This window comes from Setaria italica, chromosome VIII (assembly GCF_000263155.2).
Source record: "Setaria italica strain Yugu1 chromosome VIII, Setaria_italica_v2.0, whole genome shotgun sequence".
NCBI classification, from domain to species: Eukaryota; Viridiplantae; Streptophyta; class Magnoliopsida; order Poales; family Poaceae; genus Setaria; species Setaria italica.
The window spans coordinates 10822319-10836311 of NC_028457.1; the positions used below are offsets into that span (position 1 = coordinate 10822319).

The 13993-nt window shown below is 42.7% G+C and overlaps 2 protein-coding genes across 6 annotated transcripts; both read right to left on the reverse strand.

The window, feature by feature from the left end:
- Positions 1–7779: 7779 nt before the first annotated feature.
- LOC101770112 (G-type lectin S-receptor-like serine/threonine-protein kinase At1g11330) lies at positions 7780–9812 on the reverse strand. Its single transcript, XM_004978994.3, has 6 exons — positions 9538–9812; positions 9252–9400; positions 8902–9163; positions 8584–8815; positions 8321–8471; positions 7780–8213 (listed from the first exon to the last, which is right to left on the reverse strand). Exons 2-6 carry the CDS (start codon positions 9396–9398, stop codon positions 8034–8036), a joined length of 972 nt encoding a protein of 323 aa, XP_004979051.1. The 5' UTR covers positions 9399–9400; positions 9538–9812; the 3' UTR covers positions 7780–8033.
- A 1328-nt stretch (positions 9813–11140) lies between these two features.
- Positions 11141–13955, reverse strand: LOC101771434 (cysteine-rich receptor-like protein kinase 6). Of its 5 annotated transcripts, none has more exons than XM_004979001.3 (7): positions 13537–13955; positions 13129–13291; positions 12776–13040; positions 12406–12640; positions 12167–12317; positions 11869–12060; positions 11141–11477 (listed from the first exon to the last, which is right to left on the reverse strand). In XM_004979001.3, exons 2-7 carry the CDS (start codon positions 13255–13257, stop codon positions 11454–11456), a joined length of 996 nt encoding a protein of 331 aa, XP_004979058.1. In that variant the 5' UTR covers positions 13258–13291; positions 13537–13955; the 3' UTR covers positions 11141–11453. The 5 variants fall into 5 exon arrangements, with proteins under 5 accessions (XP_004979058.1, XP_012703966.1, XP_012703964.1 ...); XM_012848512.3 differs by having other exon boundaries at positions 12406–12637; positions 13129–13305; positions 13537–13698; XM_012848510.3 differs by having other exon boundaries at positions 13129–13305; positions 13537–13698.
- Between the last annotated feature and the right edge of the window lie 38 nt (positions 13956–13993).

The following is a 13993-nucleotide window of genomic DNA, read 5'->3' on the forward strand; positions in this document are numbered from 1 at the left end:
TCCATAGAATGGGGTGGCTAAAAGGAAAAACCGACATATTCTGAGGTGGCTCGATCATTAATGTTTACAATGAATGTTCTAAATTTCTATGGAGTGAAGCTGTTTTGACCGCTACATATCTCATTAACCGCACTCCATCAAGGATACTTGGGATAAAGACTCCATGTGAAATGTTGCTTGGTGAGAACAAATTTGTGGTTCCTCCGAAGGTTTTTGGCAGCGCATGTTTTGTTAGAGATCATAGACCTTCGGTGAGTAAGTTAGATCCACATGCGGTAAAATGCATCTTTGTGAGGTATTCCTCAGAGCAGAAGGGCTACAAGTGTTGGAGCCCAACCGAGAGATGCTTGTTTGTAAGCATGGATGTGACATTTAGGGAGTCGGTGCCATTTTATGGTGAGAGGAGTAGGATCAACCTAAGTTTTATGTTTGAGCCTAAGCTTGTGAGGATGAATGAGGCTACCCGAGAGGGGGAGAGTAATAATGTAGAAAGTAATTCAGCTAAGAAACAATCAAGTATAGAAGGAGTAATAAGTGGTTTAGCTCCTCAATCAAGGAGAGTAGAATTGGTGAATGATGGTTCGGACTCATCTCAAAAGGGGGATTCTCGAGTTGAGTGGTTTCACAACAAGCATGTCTCAAAGGTGTATACAAGAAAAAAGTTTAGACCCCAGGCAAAATAAACAGAGGTGATTCGAGTGGTTCCATCAGCTCCAATGCATGACGGTAACCATGAGGTGGTTGATGTATCTTCATCATCAGAAGTTGAAATTGAAGATCCATCATCAAATGAATTGACCATTGATCTAAGAAAATGTACATGAACTAGAGCGATTGCCTCCATGAAGGTATGGATTTGAGCATGATATTAGAAACTATATTTCATATGCCTCTTTATCTCCTACATATAGAGCATTTCTAGCCTCACTACAGTCAGTGCAAGTTCCCAAAGATTGGAGAGAAGCAAAAAATGATCTGAAGTGGCGTGGAGCCATGTTGGAGGAGTTATGTGCTCTTGAAAAGAATAAAACTTGGGATCTTGTCAAATTGCCTGATGAGAAAACTATGAAGTAAACTCCTAAGGGTAAGGTGGAAAGGTATAAAGATATATTAGTTGCACGAGGTTATAGCCAGACGTATGGTATCGATTATGATAAGACATTTGCACCCGTGGCAAAGATGAGCATAGTAAGAACACTAATGTCTTGCACGGCAAATTTTGGATGGCCATTGCATCAGTTGGATGTCAAAAATGCTTTCTTGCATGGAGATCTGCATGATGAGGTATACATGGAGATTCCACCTGGTTGGTCAAAACCTGAAGCAATAGGGAAGGTGTGCAAATTGAAGATGTCTTTATGTGGTCTCAAGCAGTCTCCTAGAGCATGGTTTGATAGATTTAGACGAGCATTATGCGATGTGGAGTATAAATAGTGCAATGGAGATCATACCTTGTTCTACAAACATTTAGGGTGTATGATCACACTGTTAGCTGTATATGTGGATGATATTACTATCGCAGGTGATGATGAGATAGAGATTATAAGTTTGAAGGAGAACCTAAGTAAACAATTTGAGGTTAAGGACCTTGGTCAACTCATGTACTTTCTTGGTATTGAGATTGCTCGATCTCAAAAGGGCATAGTTCTCTCACAAAGAAAATATGTCTTGGACTTGCTTAGTGAGACTGGCATGCTTGGGTGTCGACCTGCATCAACACCTATGGATCCAAACCACAAGTTGTGTGCTGAATCTAGTGATGCAGTGAACAAGGAGTGCTATCAGAGGCTTGTTGGCAGACTCATCTATTTATGTCATACAAGACCTGGTATTTCATATGTTGTGAGTGTTGTAAGCAGGTATATGCATGATCCTAGAAGTGGGCATTAGGAGGCAGTTAATCACTTGAGATATTTGATAGGTAGTCTTGGAAAGGGACTTATATTCAAAAGCTATGGACATCTTAATGTTGAGGGCCATTGTGATGCTGATTGGGCAAGCAATCTCGATGATAGGAGATCAACATTAGGCTATTGTGTGTTTGTTGGAGGCAATTTAGTGTCATGCGAAGCAAGAAACAACCTATTATCTCTCAATCTACTGCTGAAGCTGAATTCAAAGCCATGTCTCAAGGGTTGTGCAAGATCTTATGGGTAAGAAACCTTTTATTTGAACTGAAAGTGTTGAGGAAAGTCCATTCAATGCTACAGTGTGATAACAAATCAGCTATCAACATTGCTAATAATCCAGTTCAGCATGACAAGACTAAGAATGTTGAGATTGATCCATTTTTTATCAAGGAGAAGATAGATGATGGTACTCTAGTGTTGAGTTATGTACCTTCTGGAAAACAAGTGGTTGGTTGTCTAACCAAAGGTTTAGGATTAAAAGAGTGTGAGTTAGCATGTAACAAGATGGGGATGGTAGATATCCATCGCCCATCTTGAGGGGGAGTGTTGAGCTATGTAGTTCTTATTAGTTAGGCCCATGGGCTTAGAGCCTAGTAGCTATGTCGGTGTGTGCATTATATGTACAAGAGAAAGAAGCAAGAAATAGAGTCCCAAACTTTTCGCCAATCTCCTACAATCTCACATGGTATGGAGTTGGCACTGCTCTTGAGCCGCCACCTCCATGCTTCCATATTGCACTGCCCTCAGTAGATTCATCTCCATGACCTTCACAAAGGGTCGGGCAACTGCAGGTTCGTGTTATGTTGTCAATCCATGAGTCGGTCACTACTTAGAGTTTTTCCCGATCATCTTCACATCAGTTTTCTAATTTTTTTCCAGATCTTGATCAAGTTGCATCACCTTGCTAATGGTCAACACTTATGTCTCTAGACTTCATCCTTAGCATTGACCTCTCTGGTGCCACTGTTGCCCCTAATGCCCTCAAATGGATCAAAATGGTTATGTGAACCCTTGTGCTTGTGTTCATTCGTTGGACTTGCTTTGCCTCCACGGCTTTGACCACGACACATCAATCTTAGCTACCTTAACAACAATAGGGCTATCATGCACTTGAGAAACTCATTGACTTTCACTCTAGTCTGAGCATCTGTGTTGCTCACGCTACGACGAGAGAGGGGGGGTTAGAGTACATGGAAGTCAATCAATAGGATCCGGATGTTATAGATGGTAGGATAGAATTAGTTAAGATTGATTGATTATAACTTGCATCTCTATCTCTACGATTGCTTTGGATTTGAGCCACATGTACTATATAAACAACAATGAGGCTCAATACAAATTATCCAAAACTCGCAGTATTTATATTCTCACAAACTCGAATACTACAACTTCCTCTAGGACTTGTCAAGGTAAACTTAAACATATTGCTTAGATGAGCACCTATAGTTTATTTAATGTGTTTGCACGTTCCCACAAAAGAGTTCTGCAACCTAAGGACAATCCTATGATGCTATTCTATCAAGTTACTCTAGGAATTAAAGTCATGCAAATTGCAAGAATATTGAAGTGTCCCCACATCAGTGGAGACTAAATGTGATAATAATATAAGTCTAGGAGGCTGATAACATTATTCAACAGATGGTTCAAAAACCATACAACTCCCGAAGGAGCGAGCGGGCAAGCCACACCCAAAGGAGAAAGAAGCCAATAATGATACAGATCCAAGTTGCAATCCAGTTGGACTCTAGGCTGCAATCGGAACTAAGCGACAGTGGAAGCATTCTGCAAAGGCCAACACCACAGGCAGCGTTGGGTGTGGAAGCGACCTCCTACTCGAAATCCTTGGCGACGCAGTCCGGGTCTTCCTCTGAAGAAATAAAATAAGGGTGACTACAAAAATACTCAACAAGTCCAACCCCATCCACAGAGGGAGATACAATCAAGAATATGCACAGGATATATCAAGGATAAGGCCAAGGTTTATTTGCTATAAAGCTAGGTTTTTCAACACATGCAAGGGTTCATTTTCAAAAGGATTTTCACAAAGCATTTTCTTTAGTAACCGAATCAATAAGTGGGGTTGATCCTACACAAAGGATCCAAGTTTTCATGCTACCGGACTCCTTGTCTGCGGTAGCTCACGGCACAATTGCCGGACACTTCCAAAATCCAACTCACACCATGAAAACCATCCATCACCCAAACACTAGTTATGTGTTCAAACCGTAACTCGTCCAATACCGTGGACACGGCTACCCGGATAGGTTTTAACTCTGCAGAGGTTGTACACTTTACCCACAAGTAGGGTACCGAAGCACGATCACCTTAGTGTCGATGCAGATCCTATCAGAGCCATTACCCACCTTAGCTAAGACTGACTAGCCAACACGGAAGCAACTAAGGGGTTAACAACCTTCCAACGAGATCTTAACCAAGATCTATGTTCACAAAGTTTTTTTTAGTCCTTCTCCATGGTCTCCCATTGCTCACCAGCTCTCCTGATGGCTAACAGACCAGCTAGAGGGATTTATGCTAAGCCGCCGCCCACACAACAGTCGAGTGGTTGCACGATAGTTGGGTTAGGCAAGATGGCACATCAACTCGGTCCTTAACTGTGACAAGACAGATATCTCCCAACCTTGCTCAACCACAAAGGTACGAGCCCAACTTATTAGCATTTCACACAAGAAATACCCATCCATCTTATCTAAGTATTTCATTTCTTTATTTCCGAAAACCCATTTTTCTCATTTGAAAACACTCACACATTTATTCTTTAAATAAACCATTGTAGTTATGATTGAATTGAGTAGCAAGGTCCTAAGCATTCTAGCAGTAATTATCATCCAAATAGAGCAGATCATATTTAGAGATAATTATAGGACAATCAAGGAATGTTCATAGCAATAAAGGGGTGGCTATCCAACCATGTTTCAGTAGTAAAACAATATGCAATTTTATAGAACAGGTCAATAGGTTGTGTTTGAAAAACTAGAATAAATATGCATCAAAGGGTGAGACTAGACTTGCCGTTCTCGTAGTTGGCTGGAAGTTCTTGCTCGCGATGCTGGTCCTCGGGCTCGGGCTCACGATCAAACTCCTCCTCAGGCTCCTCCTCGGGTACTTCGCGATCTACGGCACACACAATCAGGCACATAATAAATAAATGAAAAATAAGATTTTATCCATTGAGCTCGAACAGAGAAAGCGAACAAAAAATAGGAGGAATGAGTATTTTCATGGAATTTGTAGATGACTCAGCAGGAATATAGTAGAGGATGACGTGGTCAAATTTGGGATTAATTGGAGGAAGTTTTGCGCATGAAATTATGAGGCAAAGACATGTTTAGGGGTTAAAACAAGGCTTAGGGGCTTAACTGCGAGGAACAGGGACTTGTTTGTAAATATTTTTGGAAGTGGAAGGGCTGATCTATGAGAGAATCTCTGAGAGAGGTGGGAGGACTGTTTCACGAATAGGAAGAAGTAGGGGGTTAGATCAAAATTGGAGGGTTTTCTTCTTCTTCCTCCTCTATACCATGACAGGGAGTTAGGGAAGGGGCGGCTAGCCTAGGCTCGCCAGCGGTGAGCTTTGGCAGTAGGGGGAGATGGAGGAAGTTGTGGGGACTCCATTTGAGGTCTTACCCTAGCGAATTGACGACGGGAGGCGAGGGGGCCGGTGGTGGACAGAGGGTGGCTTGGGCGGAGCTCCGGCAAGGGTGGCACGTGGGACGACACTTGGGCGCAGGGGGGTGGCGGCGCTGGTGGTGTGGGAGGAGAGGGCGAGGTGGTGCCGAGGCTCCGAGCGTCAAGGCCCCTTTTTATAGCGTCTTGTAGAAGGAAATGACGAACGGCCGGTGATGTGGGGGCCGACGAGCTTCATGCGGTGCAGGTAGGGGCCAGTGACGGGGAGGAGGCCGGCTTTGGGTGGCGTGGAGCAGGGCCTGGGCGGCGCAGTAGCGTGGCAGACGGCAAGCAGCGCCGGCGCCGGCGTCGGGCGTGTTGTGTGGAAGCCGAAGTAGGGAGGGGGCTGAGCGTGGGGCTGCTGCCCGTGCGCAAGGAGGAGGGGCCAAGCCAGCGTGCAGGAGGAGGGGAGGGCCGGCCAGGGGGCTGTGCGCCAGGGGGCCTGCGTGAGTAACCAGGGAAGAAAGAAGGAGAAGAAAGGAAGAAGAAGGAAGAAGGAAGAAGGAAGAAGGAAGAAGAAGGAAGAAGGAAAGGGAAGGAAGAAAATGAAAAGAGGAATAGGAATAAAGGAAAAAGAGAAAAAGAAAGGGAGGGTCGGCAGTGATTGCGGAAAACGGTCGGAGCATGCGCGGCGGTTTGTCGTCCAGCACACGGCGAATTTTGTGGAGAGGATAAAAATGATGGTTGTCGGTTTTGGGTGTCGGGACGGTGAAATCGCCAGGAAGACGGGATTTTAATGAGCTCAACGGTAAAAAGATTTTGAAAAAACAAATTTTAGCGGGTGATTTAAGTCGGTGATTGTTACGGATGTTACAAACATAAATGTGGAAACATAAAATAGACAATTAAACATGTGGTATAAAAACCTGCCACAATGGTGTATCCCGTGGTACATAGGGCCACAAAGTCTACCCCAGTCAATGTGTTGGAGCATCCACCAAGTAAGGATGTTTGCCTCCCTTCCCTCCCTTCCAATAAGTTGGAGCATTATCCCTCCAAGTCCTCTTACATGGGTTTTGATGCAACTCCACCACCAAGCAAAAGGGTATCTCTAGAGCCACCAATGCAAGGCCTAATGTGTTGGTCAGCCATAAAGGCTGGCAAGGTGTCGTCGTACCAAGCATACAAGTGCAGTTCACTCATTGACATAAGGCAGCCACACCTTACAATCACACACTCTTCGAGCCTAAATAACATAAATCATTCACTATGCAAGTGTTGATTGTCTTGGATGATCACTCTTAGCATTTTGGTGGCTTGGATGTATTCTCAAGTGTAGTTACTCTCCCTTGATCTTCCACCACTCCAGCGGCTCTAGCTGGGCAAGTAAGCATTGTATTTATAGCCTCAACCACTCAACTAGTTATTGGGCCAACCTCCAGTAGATGAAACTTCTATGAACGCTGGATGATCTGATGTTAACCACTTTGTACTCATCGGATCATATGGTGGACTGGTTGTACATCATTCAATACTAGCTACGGGATAAGTCCCACCGTAACCACTTCTTCTCGCTGGATATACCATGTCTTGCATCTGTATTGCGTGGGATCATCCAGTATGTAATATTAATTTCCACTATGTGACACTTGCTCCAAAATTGTAGTGGCCCTAAGTGCTACATGCATATGTCTTTAACACCTTAGTATTAACCCTTTTACACGAAGCAATAATGATAGTGTAAATGCTATGTGTATGTAGGTCCGCGCTCAAAAGGGCCGGACATTGCAGCTTTGGAGGGTGTGGTGCTACAAGTGGTATCATAGTCAACCCTCACGGTTGCGTATATGGGTTAGTGTGCGAGTATACGACGCATGGCCTGTGTGGGCCCAGATGGGACACGACATGGCATATAGCAACATCACTCAATGTACGGTCGTGCGCTAAGAGGGGACGATGCTCATGTTTAGTACCGTCTTGCTACTTGAGCAAGGGTGAAACCAACTTATAAGTCTTTATCCTCTAGTATGGAATCTTCTTGTTACCCTTTTTACACGAAGTGAGGATGAGAGTGTAAGGACGGTGCTATATACATGTATGCAGGCTTATCCCTTGGAAAGGATGGGTAGTGCGGCTTTGGAGGGTGAGGCTAGGTGTTACATAGTATACATCTACAATGCCTGTAGGAGGACTGTAACATACTAGGAGGATGTGAATTAGGGTTCTACGTTTCAACTTGCACATATTAAAACCTACGAAAGGAGACAAGACTATATATTATTTATGACAAACTTTGAATTTTACACATTGTCGTGACAAAAAAAAAACTACAGTAACCCAAATCAAGATGGAGCTCCCAGAAAAAATGACATGACCCGAGGAACGCATTGTTCAAAAGTACATAAATTGGAAACTGATACAATTATTATGTCCATGACTGCATATGGGTGAACCAACTCTGCAACACACTTTTCCCTTAAATAGTATGCACTACTTCACCATTCAGGGAGCATGCCTTCCATTGAGCTTGTCAAGAATTTCAACTATAGTAGGTCTCTTCCTCTGATCAATATCCACACATTTTAGCCCAATTTCAATGCATGTTCTTACTTCCTGGAGGCTAACTGCATCTAATGATGAACACTTGGATGCAATGTGCTCATCTGTCCACTTTGCACGAACCTACAGAATTAGAAGTGTGAGCATAAGTGACAACATACAAAATAACATAGAATAAGCATCCAAAAAATACATTTTAGTCTTCAAATGCAAAAGAAATCTAATCTTGCCTTATCTATAAAGTCCCTTGCAGACATGTCTTTTTCGCTTGAAAAATTCCTCTCGCCTGTTGTGATCTCGATGATTAGTACACCTAAGCTGTATATATCTGACCGGGTTGAAATTTCACCTCTATATAGATATTCTGGAGCCATGTACCCTCTGGAAAGCATGAATGTCAATGGGACTAAGGATCTTGGGACACAAAAGCAACTAAATTGATTTATCATTGAGAAACAGAAATAATGAATGTCAGAATAGTTACTGGGCTTACTTTGCTCCCACAACATTTATCGTGTTTATTCGGGTTTGTTCTTCACCAAAGAGTCTCGACAGGCCAAAATCCGAGATTTTTGGCACCATGTTATCATCCAACAATATGTTGGCAGGCTGAAGATCCAAATGAATAATTGGTCTATCCATTTCCTTATGTAGGAAATGTAAACCCTGGCAGATTCCCTTGATTATCTTGAAACATGTCTTCCAATCGGGTCTAGTAGATGCATCTGAAGAATGAAAACATGGATCATGTAATCCCATAATAATTTACATCTCAGTAAATGAATGACAAGCCAAATATGCGTTCTCATACCGAAAATACACTTGTCAAGGTTTCCCTTTGGGCAATATTCGTAGCAGAGTAAGCGCTCAACCACGTCTACAAGAATGTATCTCCCACCGTGCTCGATCACTTTCTTCAGAGTAGCATGGCAGTAACCGAATAATTTCACTATATTCTCATGCTGGACGGCCATAAGATTGATGACTTCATTCAGGAACTGCTTCTCAGGCGCCACCGGTGAATTATCCGCAAGCTTCTTAACAGCAATCGGTTGCCCATCTTGCAGAATTCCCTGTTAATTTGACCTCTGAGATACTGTAATCCGCACACGCCTACTGGGGATTATTTTAAAATAGGAGAAGATTTGAGCATAGTCGTACCAAATAAACGGTTCCAAATGCGCCTTGACCGAGTTTTCGCTCAAGAGAGAACCCATCTGTGATATCCTTCAGAAACTCTGCTGGTAGTTCATTGGGCAAAGTACTCAGAAGACTCGGCTTGCTGCCTCTGCTGGCGTCAGGGGCCATTCCTGACAAAAAGTAGCTTAGATGAGAGCTTCTTCAAGATTATTACAACTACTACTCTGACAAATTGAGGAAATTGTTCAAAGTGGCAGATTTCGCACAAACTGAAAAGTTCTGCAACGAACCGAAAGTAAGCACTGACCTGAAGAAAAACACTTGAGAGAAGAGATCCAAGAATCAGATGTACAAGCTTAGGTTGCTGGCCGGATGAAGGTTGAGCTGCTTCGATTTGAAGATTATTTATAGACCCGATGGGATCTGGATTGGAACGAGGGCAGCGCGTTGACTTGACTGTAGGCGAAGACGCCCAATGGAAAATCTGGGTCCCTTTTCAGCGTAGGTGAGCACGGTGTTGCTACGGAACTCCTGGAGGGAGATGACAGGATTTTCGAGGTGATGTCTGAGCAGTTGCGAGGAAGTGGCGTCCGTGTCCGTGTGCCTGGGCCACCTTTGAGATACGGTCCTTGCTCTCTACCCGTCGCTGTCACCGTGTCTCCGCCGCGTTCAGTACTCGTTTTCTCTAAAAATTATGCAGAGGGGAACTGTGTCAACAGTGATTTGTCGTGACCAAATCCTGCATTTCAGAGTCTAAATGCAGAGGACAAACGAACAAAGTGCATTTGGGTGTCTTCAGTCTTTTGGATTGAAAACCGATGGCTCGGATCAATTGCTACATCACGGATGCAAGAATTGATCATTTCTATGCAATGATGATTACTTACTGCTGCTGCGGGGTCCAATATGACACCGTCCATTTTTTCTCTCCAATTTTGATCGATAATATCTATTTAATTAATTAGTTCAATAAAATAGAGTAAGTATCACTATGTCTATTATCAAAAAATAAAACTTTACATTTAACTTGTAAATTCTATTTGCATAAATATTTGTAGCAAAGAAAAATAGTCAAACTAATGAAAAAAAATCAATGAACCTTTAAAAATGGAGGTCGTAATTTTTTAAATGCGTAAGAAATTATTATTGCCCGTTGGCGGAAATGTCCCGCAGTGTAAAGAACGTGCTACACAATGACAGTTGGGCCTTCACATCTTTGCCCTGGCCGCCGTGCCGGAGATCTTTCCACCAGGCCCTTGCTACGGCTGAACACATATTTCAGCTCAAAAGATAGGAGGTAAAAAAAATGAGTCCATTCTGAGCCCAAAGTGCCCTCAAATAGTCAAGTAATGTTATCAAACTTAGTAAATAAGAAACATGTGTGGACCATCACACCATACGCATCCAATCCAACATCAGATGGTGTTCGTCCGAGACTTTGTTAAATCATACACAGAAGAGGAAAATGACAGAGCTAAGGTTAAGTGTCTTTATTCTTATGTAGGGATGGAGAACGGGGAGAAGGGGGGCGTAAACAATTGTCAAAGGGCGGCAGCAAAATCTTGGGCTGCGGCAGCCACCTGCATGTATGAGCTCCCATAATGCCAAATAGCAGCAGACATCTGGGAGCTTTGAGCCGCCTTCTCTCAGCTCAGCAGACATATATAATTTACTGACGCTTGATCAGTGATCACGTTCCATCTGAAGATCTGAGAATATACAGGGATATTGGAGCAGGGGAATGCATACGGGCAATCTATAATGGCTACTATCCCCTCGAAACCCAACGCGCCTGCGGCTACCATCGATTCGAGACTGGGGATTGGTCATCGGACTCGGGAGGGATGAGAGGTCAGATGGGATAAAGTGGAAAGAAAAGGCCGAGCCAGGATCCTGGAATGCATTTTGGGTTCGTTTCAATCAGATCACGTATGTCCAGATTTCATTTGTAATATACTGTAACAATTTCCAGTGACAAGTTTATGATATTCTGTCCAGGGAAAAAAGGCAATTCCTTTCATGCAGCGAAGGAACAGAAATTCTACTTTGTAATGAGAGCAACAGAGAGAAAAAGTACTTCAATAATACATTGTGGCATTGTTGCCAGGAAGAGATAAATTTTTAGAAGGATCTTAGTTCTGAAGAAAAGTCATGTCATCAACAGATCATAGAGCAGGTTTCACTTCATCTTGGGGATCGATTTCTCCTTGGAAAGACCATGTTTCATGCATTCTCCGAAGAGGAGGCCTGAAATTTCATATAGCATGTTAAATTAGCACCACAGAGAAATAGCATAAACTCTTATTCTACTGATATTAGGCTTTAAGACAAAATTACATTTAAAAATAGATGGCAACAAGTTAGTTACAGTATGCAGTTCTGTAGCACAGGATCTTTGGCTTTGATAGAATCTAGTTTGGGAAGTGTCATTGCAGGTTAAAAAAGCATGAAACCATCAAGATATTGGCTCAACTTATTTGATGATGTTCAGAGTGTAATAATCCATGAAATTCGATTGCTTTAGTTGTCCTCCTTTTCGCAACAAAAAAAAGGAAACGTTTCTTAATACATAACACAACATAATGAAACTGGACGATCTGAAGACAGATCATCAATGTGACGTCTCAAGTGCTCATACCTGCTCAAAAATTGGTACACGCTTCCCATTGAGCTTATCAACAATATCCGTTATGGAAGGCCTCCTGTTCCGATCAGCCTCCACACACTTTAGCCCAATTACAATGCATGCTTTTACTTGCTGGAGGCCATTTGGATCTAGTGATGGGTACTTGTATATTAATTGCTCATTTGTCTTCCAATTTTGATGTACCTACAGAGTTGGATTTAATCCTTTGTGAGAATGTATTAACTGAATGTGTTGAAAGATTCTAAAGCAGATGTTTCAAAATTGAAGTCATCAAGTAATGCTGTCTTACATTGTCGACAAACAGTCTTGCAGATCTGTCTTCAGAAACTGCACAGTTCTTCTCTCCAGTCGTGATCTCAAGAATAAGCATGCCTAAACTATATATGTCTGACATGGTGGAGATTTCACCTCTGTATAAATATTCGGGAGCTATGTATCCACTGCAGGAGTTATTAAAGAATCAAATGGCATTACTTTTATAATGATTAGAAGGAATAATCATATATTTCACCGTTTGTTTCGGCTTACTTATATCCCTTGACGTTGACGGTGTACATCCGGGTCTGCTCTTGACCAAAGAGCCTCGCAAGAGCAAAATCGGCAATCTTTGGCACCCAGTTATCATCCAACCATATCGAGTTAGGCACAAGATTCATATGAATAAGGGGCCCACCAACCAAATCTTTGTGAAGGAAATGCAAACCCTGGCAGATCCCCTTAATTATTTTGAATCGTGTGCCCCAGTTTATTGACGTAGCGTCTGCTGGAGAAGTAAAGAAAGTACTAGTGAACTGTAAGTATTCTAAGATAGTAGTGTCCGAAAGTGTATGTTGCTTAAATTTTTGTGGCAATAAAACGAAATATAGGGAATAAGATTCACAATAACTGTGTTGCATACCATAAAGATGCTTGTTAAGACTTCCGTTCGGTAGATATTTGTAGCAAAGACAGCTTTCGGTCACGTCTACAATCACATATCTTCCATGATGCTGAACCACTTTCTTCTGCGCTTCATGGCAGTAGTGAACCAGCTCTACTATATTTTCGTGTTTAATTGCCATAAGGTTTGTAACTTCAGTTTTAAATGATATGCCCAGGTGCACTAGTGCGTTTTCAGCAAGCCTCTTCACAGCAATCATGCCGCCCCCATCTGGAAGAACCCCCTGTTTAACCTCCTCCATGGATCATTAGTGATCGTACAGCAGTTTTGTATGGAAGACTTTGATGTTTAATGTTATGGTCGACTCGCACCTTATAAACTGTTCCAAAAACAGATCCACCAAGTGCTTGGTCAGGAGAGAAATCATTGGTAATTTCCTTCATAAAGGTCGCTGGTAGGTCTTTTGGTAATGAACTCGCAAGAATCTGCTCGCTCTCCATTTCTGATGACCGTCTTGGAGTTTATGGATCTGACCTGCTACAAAGCTTCTAATAACATAGCCAAACAAGCAAGAAAGTTTGCTTAACCACACATACATCTAGCAAGAACATGATTCATGAGGTGAAAGGGGGCAATTTTTGAACTTGATGAAAAGAGGAAATTAATTGGATGTACATAAACAAATTTAAGGCGCAACACCAAATGCGCACAAGCACGATTGACGACTGTAGCAAGCAAAATATTTTAGAAATAACCAGATCCTAATTAGGAGCACTGACCTGGAGAAGAACACCACACCACTTGAAGGGAAGAACACTCGAAGGAGCACTAACGGGTGGGGGCTGAGGTTCTGACATGGGTGCCTCCATTATTGTTGCAGTGAGTATAAAGAAGCAGAGAGGCTGTGGCCCAACCGCGTAAAGAAAGAGTGGTTGACTTGACCCAAGACAAAGATGCCCATGTGGTCACGCGCTTTGGTGATGCAGGGCAAGTAGAACTATGATACTTCCATCACACAACCTTACTAATAATCAAAATGAAGAGTGCCATCATTTTTTCTGTCAAGACAGCTTCAAACAATATGCATCTCCTACATTGTAGTTGCCTGAAAACTTGAAAAGTTCCAGTCGACGGTGGCTGGTTGTTTCCGGCGGAGGCTTTCTTGGCTGCCGGACTGTGGTTAGGGCCATGGCGAGCGACAGGAGGTGGTGGATGGATAGAAATTCTTAAACAATC